Source organism: Dendrobates tinctorius, unplaced genomic scaffold (assembly GCF_039654945.1).
Source record: "Dendrobates tinctorius isolate UK_male_01 unplaced genomic scaffold, ASM3965494v1 ptg000070l, whole genome shotgun sequence".
NCBI classification, from domain to species: domain Eukaryota; kingdom Metazoa; phylum Chordata; class Amphibia; order Anura; family Dendrobatidae; genus Dendrobates; species Dendrobates tinctorius.
The window spans coordinates 90,670,939-90,686,915 of NW_027361738.1; the positions used below are offsets into that span (position 1 = coordinate 90,670,939).

Sequence of the window (15,977 nt, forward strand, 5' to 3'; positions counted from 1 at the left end):
GAATTCCAGACAGATAATTGCTTTATTCGCTGCAATGGAAAAGTGAAAGAAGAAACAAGAAAGTGAGGGGCCGTGGGGGCTTAATGTAGCGCGTAACACACATTCTGAACTTTATTTAATGAACCGAATGCTGAAAACTATAAAGTAAATGCTCCATTTAAAGAATTATGGGGAAAACATTAACATTTTAATTAATTTTGAGCAGGAGCAATGAAATTGCCCATTTTACCTTAAACGATAATGCGCCTAATTCCTACTATTATGGAAGAGAGGATTCGTGACTTTAACAAAAAAATATTGACTTCATTCAACGAATTCCAATTTTTGTTTTTCTCAAAAATATTTTATTTTCGGTTTTGTTTTGTTTTTTTGTCTAAATTTGATTTATAAGCGTTAAAATTATAATAAACTTTTACTACTTTTCAGTTTTACATTTTTAGAATTTTAATTAAATAAAAAAATAAAATATTGTTCAGTAGATTTTCTTAATTTTTAATTTAATTTAAAAAATTCTGCTCTAATTTCTGTATAATGACAGATTTTTCTTTATTTTTTGTAGAAAGATATTACGGTAATTCATTGTTTTTTCAATTCTGTGGGATTGAATGAATTTGTGTTTTACAAAAAAAACTGATTTGTTCTTCATTTGAAGTTTTACTTTTATGTTTTTTTTTTTTTGTTTTTTGTTTTTTCCTTGTAGTTTTAAATGAAGCTCTACTTTAACGGACGGCTTTGTTTTCTATCATGTCCCGTCCAATTAGATGTATACATTTAATATTTTTTTAAATATGTATTTTTTTAATATAATATAACCTATAAGACTTTTAAGTTTAGGTTTTATTTTTATGCTTTTTTTTATTTTTTTTTAATGCGACTGTAAATGCGGGAAAAATAAAAGCACTAAAATCCCATTGTTCAAACTTCTGTAAAAATGTGTCCCCAGCCGATGGGGGGAAGGTGAAATGGACGGCAATGCATTAAGAAGTATTATCGTGGAAGCAAGTGATGATTTTTGAAGGCTTTCTTTTTTTTCTCTTCCTATACCAGCCGTCCCAATGTTGGGAAATGGAATGCAGCTGATAACAAAAATCACACTTAATAGAAATCCTGAGTGTCACACAGCACTGCTCGGAGTAACTAAAGGCTTTCTTATTAAAGCGTTGCTATATATATAAATAATGGGGGAAAAATACATTGATCCTCTACTGCCACCTACAGGTACGACCGAGCATTGCATGCAGTGTTTCGTAAAACGCTAAATATGTTTCATTTTCTCAGTACTGAAACAGAAAAATGTATTTTACACAAATATGTTGAATTTGTGTATGATTTTATTTTTTAAGTGCAGTTTATCTATATATATATATATATATATATATATATATATATATGTGTGTGTGTTTGTATTTAAGGAGGATAAGTGAAAGCAATCTAGGCTGATGTGTACCGGGTGGTCCCAGTGGGGACACTTTCTTGATGACTGCTTCAGAATTCGTCACGAAGCAAATGTCAAACTTGTCGAGGCTGCCGCTATGAAAATGATCCATGTCGCTAGGTCTATTTTCCTAGGGAAACAAACAGCTGTCTTATTGCTGTGTTCCTCCAGTGTCAGAATATGCCATTTATCATGAGGAATGAATATCTGCCTATTAATAGTCACCACTGGAGAGACCGCATCGTCGTTCTGCCTTTTAAGTATTGCAGAGCGCAGCTGTGGACCTGCTGAAAATCAGCGTCACGTGACCTCATTTAACGCTTTTATACGCAGTGGGGTGTTCTACGTCTTCCATATAGTCCAGTTTTGCTTTATAGAAGGTGTTTTTTTTACCTAGAAGAAGGGCAGTGACTTCCATGGTCTTCACATGTGGCAGGCTGCGGCTACAAGGCAAATGGCACATCGCAACACAATGAAAGCAAATGTGGTCGTGTTGCGAGCTGCATTTTGGATTTCAGGTTTGGATTTCTCGCGACTTGTTAGTCACAAACTCGTCGGTCAATTTCACTTTTGGAATGTTGCAGATGTAGCAAGTAGAATGTGATGTATAACCAGATGTTATAGCACAGCCAACATCACCATTTGGCCCCAGTCTTGATAAAATCGTGGGTAGATTAAAGTAGACCGATTCTTAAATTTAAAATTCTCTGAGTAACCGTATGCTTTTCACAAAATAAGAAACTTCAGCTGCATCTCCCTCCTCTCCTTCCTATTTGTCGAATGTTCATAGTTGTAAACTAAATACATTTTTTGTTAGTCTTCTTACAGCTGTAATGTAAGAACTTTGCTATATTCTCTGATCCAATTAGTTACCTCCTCCTTTATGCTTTTCACGAAGTAACTGCAGCTGCAGCTCCCACCTCCCTTTCATATTTTTCCTCTTATTATGGCTATTGACTAGATACTTTTATGTCCGTGTTCTTCCAGCTTTAATGTAAAAACTTTGCTATATTTACTGATCCAATAAGTTATCTCTTCCTTTGTTCTTCCCTCTTTTTCTCCTTACACTTTTCACTGACTAATATACTGCAGCTGCATCTCCCACTTTCCCTCCCTATTTGTCTCGTTTTTGTGGTCGTACACTAGATACATTACAGCTGGAAGAACACTGACAAAAAAAATGTATCCAGTGTACAACCATACACAGAGAAAAATAGGAAGGGGAGGAAGGAGATGCGGCTTCAGTTTCCGCAAGGGAGGAGTTAACTAATTGGATCAGAGAATATTGCAAAGATCCTACATTACAACTGTAAGAACACTGTCAAAAATGTAAGATATCTGCAATATTCTCTAATCTAATTAGTTACCTCCTTCCTTGTGATTTTCACAACGAAACTGCAGCTGCAGCTCCCTCCTCCCCTTTCTGTTTTTCCTCTGTTTGTATACTAGATACTTTGTGTCCTTCCAGCTTTAATATAGAAACGTTGCTATATTTTCTGAGCCCAATAAGTTATCTCTTCCTTTCTGCTTCTCTCTTACCATTTCCTCTTTATGCTTTTTCACTGATTAATTAGCTGCAGCTGCATCTCCCACTTCCCCTTCCTATTCTTCTTATGTTTATGGTTGTACACTAGATACATATATTTTTTATGTCTGAGTGTTGTCTTCCAGCTGTAAGGCTAATTTCACATTAGCATTTTTTTTGCGCAGCGCATCGTGCGCAATAGAAACGCATGCAAAAAAACGCATCATGCGTTTTTGCATGCGTTTGCTTTTTTATGCGCATTCGTTCTCTAGGGGTTAAAACCAGTGTCTACACATTTTTACGCCAAAAACGCATGCGCACGAAAACACAGACGAACGCATGTCCATGCGCACGCTTGCGTTCCCATAGACTGTAATGCATTATTTTGTCGCATTCCATGCGCAAGCGTGCGCATGCTTTTTTTACGCCTCTCGGTGGACCCAAAAATGCAACAGGTTGCATCCGGCGCGCCTAGGCACACACCTTGAGGAAAAGCATGTGCACGAAAACGCATAGGAACGCGTGCAAACGCAAGACCATGCGCACGCCATGTTAAACATAGGTGTGCATGGACGCGCACAATACTTTGCACAAAAAAAACGCTAATGTGAAACCAGCCTTATCGGGTCAGAAAACATAGAAAAGTTCACACATTACAGCTGGAAGAAGACATTGTATTATTAAAAAAATGTACCTAGTATAAATCCATAATCTGAGGACAAAGAGGAGGGAGATGCAGCTGCAGGTTCTTACTTGGTGAAAAGTGTAAGCGAGAACCACATAGGAGGCGATAACTTAATGGCTCAGAACATACAGTATAGCAATATCCTCTTTCATGCTTCTCTTACCCTTTCTGCTTATGTTTTTCACTTAGTAAGAAACTGCCGCTGCATCTCCCTCCTACATGTTCTTTTTGTCCTCTGTTTATGGTCGTATACTAGATTTTTTTTTTTGTTTTTTTACATCAGAGTGTTTTTGGACTTGTTTTGCAGAAGAGAAGGGGCCACATTGCAAAATCAAAATTGGTCTGATGCTTTTCCAACCAGAATATAAATAGGCAAATTATGGCACCAACCAGGTGTCCCATCAATGCAGCAACCTCATAGCAGCCATGTAGTCATTAGTTTACTTTCCATTCTTTTGGTAGATTCTCCATTAACGATCAAATAAAGGCTTCATTATCAGTAATTCCAGAGCAAGATCAGATGGCATCATGTGTGCCATTGTATCTGGATTAAAAGTCGTAAAAACTTTTTCCAAATTGTCATGATAAAAAAAAAAATCTGCCGTGAAGTGAGCGGCTCATCTGCAGATCATCTTCTGTGGTCACAGGCTTCAGTCATATCTTATGCAGTCACATCTGGGATGTATGTTACGCCATAGATCGTATAGACATCAATCTACATATGAGCTCTGTATGCACAAAACCGTAGACATGTTTTTGCCATTTTTTTTTCTTTTTTTTTTTTAAATACAGTTTCATGATAAAACCAACTTAATCATTTGGATCTCAGCCTCGTTTCCCCCTGAGTTGTTGACCACCATCTTTGTTCGGTCATTCTTATTGTTGGCGGTGGTCATCATAGCCTTTTCTCCTCCCCAACCATCCATGTGCTGTACACGAGACCCATTATTCTCCTACAAAGAAATCCTTGTAAAAGTTGGAGGCTTCATTTTTTAGCTTCTTAGAGTCGTCATTCATTAAAGTTTTCCTTCTAATTAACTAATAATATTAGTGTGCGCTTGGAACACTCAAAGAGGGAAATCTAAATTGGGTGGTTATAGAAAAAAAAAAAAAAACCTCTTATAAGTGCTCTTTATGTAGCTGGATAATAGCGAGAAAATAGCAATTAGTAATAGTCAATTGTAAGACCTCAGAAGAAGTGCTTAAGGGAAAAAGAATATATATAGATGCTGGTGGCAATCTTAGTTCCAACCTGAACAATCACAAACTAAAAAGGCATGAGTGAGGATAAAAACCTGAAATAACTGAACAGGTTATATACTGCAGGGTAATTCTCCCTGATAGTAGCTTAAGAAAAAAAAAAAAAAAGTCAAAGTCAAATTGCAGCCTGTGAACGGCTGTGCAGAGTAGCCGCAATAGTAAATGCACAAGTCAGAGAGCGGCACCTGTAAAGATAATGCGATGCGAAGTCCTCACTCCAGTAAGCGGTGCAAGTTAAAATAGCGCTTTTTGCTCCAGCGCTTGGAAAAGGAGGGGGGGGGTTTGTACACTGGGGTATAGACGAGTTACAGGGGCTGCCCCGGCCGGTGGTGCTGACTCACATCACGAAGGTCCTGTATACCTGGAGCAGCTCACAGACGCCAGGAGCACGAGAGGCCGCTCACGTCTGCTCCACAGCTGGAGGTACACTGACAGGAGGCTGCCACCGGCCGGGGCAGCCCCTGTAACTCGTCTATACCCCAGTGTACAAACCACCCCCCCCCTCCTTTTCCAAGCGCTGGAGCAAAAAGCGCTATTTTAACTTGCACCGCTTACTGGAGTGAGGACTTCGCATCGCATTATCTTTACAGGTACCGCTCTCTGACTTGTGCATTTACTATTGCGGCTGCTCTGCACAGCCGTTCACAGGCTGCAATTTGACTTTTTTTTTTTTTTTTTTTTTTTTTAAGCTACTATCAGGGAGAATTACCCTGCAGTATATAACCTGTTCAGTGATTTCAGGTTTTTACCCTCACTCATGCCTTTTTAGTTTGTGATTGTTCAGGTTGGAACTAAGATTGCCACCAGCATCTATATATATTTTTTCCCTTAAGCACTTCTTCTGAGGTCTTACAATTGACTATTACTAATTGCTATTTTCTCGCTATTATCCAGCTACATAAAGAGCACTTATAAGAGTTTTTTTTTTTTTTTTTTCTATAACCACCCAATTTAGATTTCCCTCTTCTTTGAGTGTTCCAAGCGCACACTAATATTATTAGATATTTTACCTTATTTCTTTGACACCCTTGTGACAGGTGTCTTAGTGTTTGCTGCTGGAATTACACTCATACACAAGCGCCACTGAATCTCCATTTGTTTTCCTTCTAATTGTCTACGAAGTGCTCCTATAAATCTTCCTTAAATTAGCGGCGACCAAAAAGGGACATGTCAGCGGCGCATCCTTGTATGCAAAGTGATTTATTGATCAGTCAGACGGATATTAACGTCTGCAGCGCTCCGTGAGTTGACCACTGACATTAACAAACTTCCTTGTTTTACTTAAAAGCTTCCCGCTCATGTTTTTTGGCTCGTTTTTTGTTGTTTTTTTGCCTCCAGTAATTTCTTAGAAGTAGTGATGCGCGAACAAGCAGGGATAAGGTGTTATCCGAGGTTGCTAACCGAGAGTCTGTGGCATGCTCGAAATATTTTTGTGTCTCCGCATCGGCATGTCTTCTGGCTGTTCGACAACCGCAGCACATGCAGGGATTTCCTGTTTGTTAGACAATCTCTGCATGTGTTGCAGTTGTCGAACAGTCACGACACATGCAGCCGCGGGGACTCGAACATAATTTTCGAGCAAGCCAAGGACACACGGTTAGCACACGAGCAAGCTCGAAAAACGCCATATCCGAGCACGTTCGCTCATTACTACTTTGGCAGTAAGAAAGCCCAAAACTTTCTCATCCAGTGAACACCAATGAATGTCTTTGTAGTCCCAAAAATCAGTGGAGATCTGACCACTGAGACCTCTACCATTTCCAAAAACCTGGTTCTTGTGTTCCTCTCATGAATGAAGTGGTAGTTCACGTTCATGACCACGTCTCTTGATTCATAGGCCCTGTGCAATGCCGTTACTCCCAGCCTACTAATTATAAGTGGCGCCTGGGATGTCGACAAATAGGAGGTAGTTTGCAGGGCTTCCATCCAGAAGCCATGTACTATTGACTGTGCTGGACCAGGATCTTTGCTCATCTCTAGTCTTGGACAAGATGTGTATTTGTCGGTGAAACCAGATATTTGAACATTACACATCTCTTCTCTTGGACTTGTGATCTGTCAAAACTAATCGCAGACACCCCTTTACTGAATAGACTAAATATTTTGCATTTCATTCTGTTTGAAGAGTCAAAATTCCATGAAAATTTCCCTTTTCCCAAAAAAACTGTCCCATGTAGGAGCATCATTTTTACATCAAGGTTCTTCAAGTTCTTGGGTTCACTTGATGGCCAAATGTCTATTGTTTAAGATGATAATTAAGCGGAGTTTAATTTTGTCTCGTCGTTTCTTTTTTTGGACTGTCCTGGAAAACCACATACAATCATAAGAAAAACAAAATACACCCTCTGAATTCTGTGGTTTTATGTATTGGGACATAAAATTAAAAAAACACCTGGTCTTTGGAAGGTCTTAAAATTATGTAAATACAACATCATAGGAACAACATCACATGATAAATTACACTGTCACTTATTTTACCAAAAACTAGGCCAAAATGTAGCAGTGTGTGAAAATAAGTACACCTCATGAATAAATACCTTGTAGAACCACCATTATCAACAATAACTTACAGTAATTGATTTCTGTATCACTCTTAACAGTGTACTAGATGTGTGCCCGATGCTATCGCATTGGAAGGGCAGTAACATCGCGCTGGGGGTGGCAGCCCACCCACTTCCTGCAGTCACAACCGGCAGGAAAGACGGTGTTTTGTGGTCTGTGCTGGAAATGGTGTGCAGCCCCACCAGAGGGTAGCCGCACCCAATCTCCAGCAAAAGCCTCAAGCCCATGGTCTTTCCTGCCGGCTGTGACTGCACGGAGGTGTGTGGGCATGCAGCGGCGGGATCCGGCGCGTGTAGTCAGGCAGTGGGTCCTGGCGGGGGTCCGGCGGCGGCATCCCTCTCATTACTCCCCCCTCATTACACCCTCTCATTATACCCCCTTTATTACACCCATCTCGTTATACCCCCTCGTTACACCCTTTTCACAGCCTCATGATTGCAGCGGTGGCCTGGATCTGAGCGGCGGCTGGGATCGCCTCGGCAGCCTGGATCCCAGCGGCAGCTGGGATCCCAGCGGCGGTCGGGATCGCAGCGGTGTTCGGGATCGCAGCTGCGTCCTGGATCCGAGCGCTATCGGGATCGCAGTTGCATCCTGGATCCGGGCGGCATCACTTGGGTGTACCAAAATGGCGGTTGGCGTACTTCCGGTGCGGCGCAGTGGATTCTGGGATTCGGAGACATCCAGACGGAAGTGGATGACAGACAATTTAAGGCAATTATATATATATAGATCACATAGTTCTGGAAGAATTGTTTGCAACTGTTCTTAAAAAAAGGTAAGCAACGTTGTAAAGGGCTGTAGGAATTCATGCACCATTCTCTTTTAAGGTCCCACCGCAGCATTTCAATTGGATTAATGTCTTAAATGTGACTCTGCCATTACAAAATTTTGGCTCTACATTTGTTAGATATGCTCCTTTGCTTGGGATCTTTGTCCTGTCACATGTCCCAGTTTCAGCAAAGCTTTAGCTCTTAGACAGGTGACCTCACATTTGACTCTAGAGTACTTTTGTATACAGAGGAAATCGGGGTCAACTCAATGACTGCAAGATGCTCAAGTCTTGTGGCTTCAAAACACAAGCAAATCCTCCCCCTCCACCACCATGCTTGACAGTTGGTATGAAGTGTTTGTTCTGATATGCTGCGCTTGGTTTTCACCAAAACGTGACAAAGGGCATTATGGCTAGTCATCTCCACTTTGGTGTTGTCTGTCCAAACGATAATTTTACAAAAGTCTTGTCGGTTCAGATGCTTTCTCTTGGAAACAATTTCACATAAGCCATATTCAGACTTTTTCTAATTACACTGACATTAACGTAACCTTTTAACATGCTGAGGCCTTTAAAGTCTGAGCTTTAGCTCTTTAGTTTTATTTCTTTTGCAAATTCTCAGGATATTGCATGCTCTTACCTTGTGAGAAAATGTGCGGGGGTGTCCACTACTAGGAAGAATGTCAACAGTCTTGAATGTTTTTCAGTGGAGAATAATTTTTCTCACTATGGAATGATGGAAATGGACTTAAAGCCCTTCCCAGGTTGATGGGCAGCAACAAATGCTTCTCTAAGTTCATTGCTGATGTCATTCCTCCTTGTCTTGATCCAGATCTGTAAACTACCCAAACTTCTGCTTTTATAGAGGCGGTCATACATACTGATGAACAATCTAGTGCATTTAGTCTGCAGTACCTGGTGGCTACTTAACCTTTTTACTCCTATGGAAGCAGTAAGCGTGTACTTGTTTATAAACTTTAGACATTTTGGCCTAGTTTTTGGTAAATTATGACACTGTGTCATTGGTTATGTGTAGTTCTTCATCTGAGGTTGTATTAACCTCCTTGTAATAGTTTCTAAGGACCAGATTTTTTTATGGCCTTATATGTTAAACGATGGAATTCCAAAAGGGTGTACATAGTTTTTGTCATGACGGTATAACACAGATCACAGAGAGAATGGACTGATAATGCAAAGTCAATATGGGGTAATACAATGAAATGTGCTGTGATACTCATGTGTATTTGTGGAAGGATTGGGTGATCTTAGTTGTTCTTTCATTGAACCTCACACAATATGGCATCACCTGTTGATGTCATCCTTGTTTAATCCTCGGGAGATTCGAGTCTTCTCCGTATGGTCTATTTGCCACCTTAGACTTTACCAATCATGGAATGACGTATGGCTTTACAAGTAATTGGAAAATTGACAAACAGACGAGAAAATATACATAGTGGGACAAAATTATGATTATGGCGTATATGGCGGATGGAAATTTACTGTCATGTAAAGTAAAGAGAATCTTGTTAGGCTGGTTTCACATTTGCGTTTTTTTGCGCTGGAAAAAAACGCATACCTCGCATGCGTTTTTTCCCCTATATTTAACATGGGTGCGCATACCTGCGCGCTGGCATGCGCACGTATGCGATTTTCATGCGCTGCGTTTTTTTGGGGTGTGCGTTTGTATTTTCCAGACGCAGCATGTTGCATTTTTTGGCCCTGCAAAAAAGCGCATGCGCACGTTTTGCGCTAAAAATGGCCATTATAGCCTATGGATGCGCATACGTGCGCATTGGCATGCTTATGTATGCGTTTTTTTGCACATGCGTTTTTTTTTTTTTAACATTAGTTTAGACAATGGAATTTAGGGGTTTGGGTTAGAGTTAGGGTTAGTTAAGGGGTTTAGGGTTAGGGTTAGGGTCAGGGTTAGGGTTAGGATCAGGGTATGGTTTGGTTAAGGGTTAGGGTTAGGGTATGGTTTGGTTAAGGGTTAGGGTCAGGGTTAGGGTTAGGATCAGGGTATGGTTTGGTTAAGGGTTAGGGTCAGGGTTAGGGTTAGGGTATGGTTTGGTTAAGGGTTAGGGTCAGGGTTAGGGTATGGTTTGGTTAAGGGTTAGGGTTAGGGTCAGGGTTAGGGTATGGTTTGGTTAAGGGTTAGGGTCAGGGTTAGGGTATGGTTTGGTTAAGGGTTAGGGTCAGGGTTAGGGTCAGGGTTAGGGTATGGTTTGGTTAAGGGTTAGGGTATGGTTTGGTTAAGGGTTAGGGTCAGGGTTAGGGTCAGGGTTAGGGTATGGTTTGGTTAAGGGTTAGGGTATGGTTTGGTTAAGGGTTAGGGTTTGGGTTAGGGTATGGTTTGGTTAAGGGTTAGGGTTAGTAAAGTCATGGTTTGGGTTAGTGTGAGGGGCCACCTAATGTTTGGAAAAAACGCAAACGCGGTAAAAACGCACTAAAAACGCTTACAAACGCATAAAAACGCTGCGTTTTTTTCATGCATGCTCATAAAAATGCTTGAAAAAAACGCAGCAGTTGTATGCTTTTGTATGCGTTTTTTCAATGCGTTTTTTTGCGGGAAAAACGCGCTGCAAAAAAAAGCAAGTGTGAAACTAGCCTTACAGAAGTAAAATGACGGCTCCACTTCTATCTGAAGATTTATGCCCCTGGAAATAGAAGATTCAAACACAAATCAGGAGAGTGGAGATGTCAGATGACTGATCCATGTGGCGGAGTATCACATATTAGTATGTGATTCATGTCACATGTATGGAGCATGACTAGTCCCATGTTATTTGGAACATTAATAACTTGATTTTTCTAATCTGAATGCCCCACTCATCATCTCTCAGTATGCAACACAGATTTTATAGGATCTTTACAATTGTAATTATGCCCATATGTACAAGAGCATAACTACTATAATACTGCCCCTATGTACAAGAATATAACTACTATAATACTGCCCCTATGTACAAGAATATAACTACTATAATACTGCCCCATATGTACAAGAATATAACTACTATAATACTGTCCCCTATGTACAAGAATATAACTACTATAATACTGCCTCCTATGTACAAGAATATAACTACTATAATACTGCCCCTATGTACAAGAATATAACTACTATAATACTGCTCCTATGTACAAGAATATAACTACTATAATACTGCCTCCTATGTACAAGAATATAACTTCTATAATACTGCCCCTATGTACAGGAATATAACAACTATAATACTGCTCCTATGTACAAGAATATAACTACTATAATACTGCTCCTATGTGCAAGAATATAACTACTATAATACTGCTCCTATGTACAAGAATATAACTACTATAATACTGCTCCTATGTAAAAGAACATAACTACTATAATACTGTCCCCTATGTAAAAGAACATAACTACTATAATACTGCCCCCATGTACAAGAACATAACTACTATAATACTGGCCTTCTATGTACAGGAATATAACTACTATAATACTGCCTCCTATGTACAAGAATATAACTACTATAATACTGCCACTATGTACAAGAGCATAACTACTATAATACTGCCTCCTATGTACAAGAATATAGCTACTATAATACTGCCCCTATGTAAAAAGAACATTACTATAATACTGCCCCCATGTACAAGAACATAACTACTATAATACTGCCTCCTATGTACAAGAATATAACTACTATAATACTGCCCCTATGTACAAGCATATAACTACTATAATACTGCTCCCATGTACAGGAATATAACTACTATAATACTGCCTCCTATGTACAAGAATATAACTACTATAATACTGCCCCTATGTACAAGAATAACACTACTATAATACTGCCCCTATGTAAAAGAATATAACTATTATAACAATGCCCCTATGTAAAAGAACATTACTATAATACTGCCCCCTATGTACAAGAATATAACTACTATAATACTGCTCCCATGTACAAGAACATAACTACTATAATACTGCCTCCTATGTACAAGAATATAACTACTATAATACTGCCTCCTATGTACAAGAATATAACTTCTATAATACTGCCCCTATGTACAGGAATATAACTACTATAATACTGCTCCTATGTGCAAGAATATAACTACTATAATACTGCTCCTATGTACAAGAATATAACTACTATAATACTGTCTCCTATGTAAAAGAACATAGCTACTATAATACTGTCTCCTATGTAAAAGAACATAACTACTATAATACTGCCCCCATGTACAAGAACATAACTACTATAATACTGGCCTTCTATGTACAGGAATATAACTACTATAATACTGCCTCCTATGTACAAGAATATAACTACTATAATACTGCCACTATGTGCAAGAGCATAGCTACTGTAATACTGCCTCCTATGTACAAGAATATAGCTACTATAATACTGCCCCTATGTTAAAGAACATTACTATAATACTGCCCCCATGTACAAGAACATAACTACTATAATACTGCCCCTATGTACAAGCATATAACTACTATAATACTGCCCCTATGTACAAGAATATAACTACAATAATACTGCCCCTATGTACAAGAATATAACTACTATAATACTGCTCCTATGTACAGGAATATAACTACTATAATACTGCCTCCTATGTACAAGAATATAACTACTATAATACTGCTCCCTATGTACTGTAATATACTGTAACTACTATAATACTGCCCCTATATACAAGAATATAACTACTATAATACTGCCCCTATGTACAAGAATATAACTACTATAATACTGCCCCTATGTACAAGAATATAACTACTATAATACTGCTGCTATGTACAAGAATATAACTACTATAATACTGCTCCTATGTACAAGAATATAACTACTATAATACTGCTCCCATGTACAGGAATATAACTACTATAATACTGCCTCCTATGTACAAGAATATAACTGCTATAATACTGCCCCTATGTACAAGAATAACACTACTATAATACTGCCCCTATGTAAAAGAATATAACTATTATAACAATGCCCCTATGTAAAAGAACATTACTATAATATTGCCCCCTATGTACAAGAATATAACTACTATAATACTGCTCCCATGTACAAGAACATAACTACTATAACACTGCCTCCTATGTACAAGAATATAACTACTATAATACTGCCTCCTATGTACAAGAATATAACTTCTATAATACTGCCCCTATGTACAGGAATATAACTACTATAATACTGCTCCTATGTGCAAGAATATAACTACTATAATACTGCTCCTATGTACAAGAATATAACTACTATAATACTGTCTCCTATGTAAAAGAACATAGCTACTATAATACTGTCTCCTATGTAAAAGAACATAACTACTATAATACTGCCCCCATGTACAAGAACATAACTACTATAATACTGGCCTTCTATGTACAGGAATATAACTACTATAATACTGCCTCCTATGTACAAGAATATAACTACTATAATACTGCCACTATGTGCAAGAGCATAGCTACTGTAATACTGCCTCCTATGTACAAGAATATAGCTACTATAATACTGCCCCTATGTTAAAGAACATTACTATAATACTGCCCCCATGTACAAGAACATAACTACTATAATACTGCCCCTATGTACAAGAATATAACTACAATAATACTGCCCCTATGTACAAGAATATAACTACTATAATACTGCTCCTATGTACAGGAATATAACTACTATAATACTGATCCTATGTACAAGAATATAACTACTATAATACTGCTCCCTATGTACTGTAATATACTGTAACTACTATAATACTGCCCCTATATACAAGAATATAACTACTATAATACTGCCCCTATGTACAAGAATATAACTACTATAATACTGCCCCTATGTACAAGAATATAACTACTATAATACTGCCCCTATGTACAAGAATATAACTACTATAATACTGCTCTTATGTACTAGTTACATTGTGGTCCATGGAGGCCCACTGGGTGACACATTATGACATTGCTCTAATAGGGTGGTTTATAATCTAAAGATGTAGAATTAGGCAGATTCCCCTCTTACTAGTCGGGGTAAACAGAAAGCCACCACCTCAGGGCTTTATTGACAACTCTGGTGGTAAGTGCTGGACGTATCCAGAAACTTTAAGTGAACGGATTTGTGTTTTCTAATGATCATGTCACAGGGAATGTAGAATTATTTCTATTTAATATTCACACTCTTAAATGTTTTTTAATAGTTCTCGGAAATCTAATTATTTTTAAGTTTTCTTAACATATTTTTTATATTTTTCTTGTAGGAAGATGAAACTGAAAACCTGGAGACAGAATATGAAAAGCAAATCCCGGAAATGTTCTGAAAGGAAAAAAAAGAATATTGGCAATTTTTGTGAAAAATTTGTCAGAAAAAAAATGGATGTTGCATTCTAGTTAATCATTTTGTATAAAAAGAAAAGATAACTGAAAAAAAAATGTAATTCTGAATTTGCAGAAAATATCAGTCTCTGAAAGTGTTTTTTCTTGCTCTTGGCTACAGAACTGGATTTTCGAATGTGGAACCTTTCATGAGCTACTTGGGCTTTTATTTTGGCTCCATATTACTCCTGAGGTCTACGGAGCCGTGATAGTCTCTCTGGTTCCATGCTGTAACTCTGTGTCCTAAATAGAAAAAAAGGCTGCATGTTTCTGTCAAATTGTAAAAATTTGTCTAAAATATTCTGGTGCACTCCATGTGATAATTCCTTCTAGTGGACAGGTGAAATCTGCGCCCTTCACTCTGCCGCGTGACTAAAGCCTTTGGCCGTACCCTTACGATACAAGAAAAAAGCATACAAGTTGATACATTTACTGAAATGAGTAATGCCTCTTTTATTTGGGGGGAGGTGAGTAAGGTGAGCGGAGTTCTTAATTATTTTTAAAGTCTAAAAAGATTTGAATACAAGTTAGGTAATTTAGTTCAAGTTTTATTTAATTTTTTTTTTTACGGGTTATTTTTGTTTAATCAAAACCAAGAGTGGTTCTAAAATGCAAACATGAAATATTCTTTTGTGTGTTTTCAGTTTAAAAAGAGACACTCAGAAACTGCTCTGTAAGAACTTGGCTTCAACATTTTAGTGCACATTTTGTGGGCTACAGTAAGTCCATCTGAGCTGGTCACATGCTCATTTTTGCGTAAGCGTAAAATGTAAAAAAAAAAAAATGTTTTTTGATCGGATTTTTTTGTTTTTCTTCCAACGGTTACAAACGTTTGCTTTAGACTGTCATTGTATATTGTATTAGATGAGTATTAGGTGTTCTAGAAGGTTTAGAATCTCGTGATTCTGTTCACGTTCTCAGTGTTTTTTTTAACTTTTTGTTCTGTACTGTAATATGACAATGTGTGTCTTCTGCATGCTGCATATTTTTATGTCCGCTAATTATATATTTTTTCTTTTTTTAGAAAAAAACTTATGCTTTGTTATATTGTTAATTATTGTACATCTTCAACCTTTTTTATGCCAAGAACAGTAAAAGTACAATAAACAATATTTTTCATCAGTTTTTTTTTTTTGCTTTGTATTTTTTTTTTTTAATAAATAGGGTTGATAATTAATTTTGCGATTTGATACACATGACATGTAGAGGTATTGATCCGATCGATTCCCATGAGGTATACAGCAATTCCAGGACTTAATGAAAATGGTGCAATGTATATAAATATGTTATCTCCTAGAAAAAAACAGGATACACGTCCACATCTTGAAAAAAAAAGTTCAATATATA

General features: G+C 37.9%; 1 protein-coding gene across 4 annotated transcripts in view; it reads left to right on the forward strand.

The window, feature by feature from the left end:
- PHF14 (PHD finger protein 14) overlaps positions 1 to 15,752 on the forward strand; it is a 311,444-nt gene extending 295,692 nt beyond the window's left edge. For 3 of the 4 annotated variants that reach the window (XM_073582106.1, XM_073582109.1, XM_073582110.1), the window contains one exon: positions 14,516 to 15,752. In XM_073582106.1, the coding sequence (XP_073438207.1) occupies positions 14,516 to 14,575 (60 nt within the window). In that variant the 3' untranslated portion in view covers positions 14,576 to 15,752. The remainder of the gene's footprint in view (positions 1 to 14,515) is intronic. The other variant, XR_012233474.1, reaches the window with a different exon arrangement.
- Positions 15,753 to 15,977: the final 225 nt, after the last annotated feature.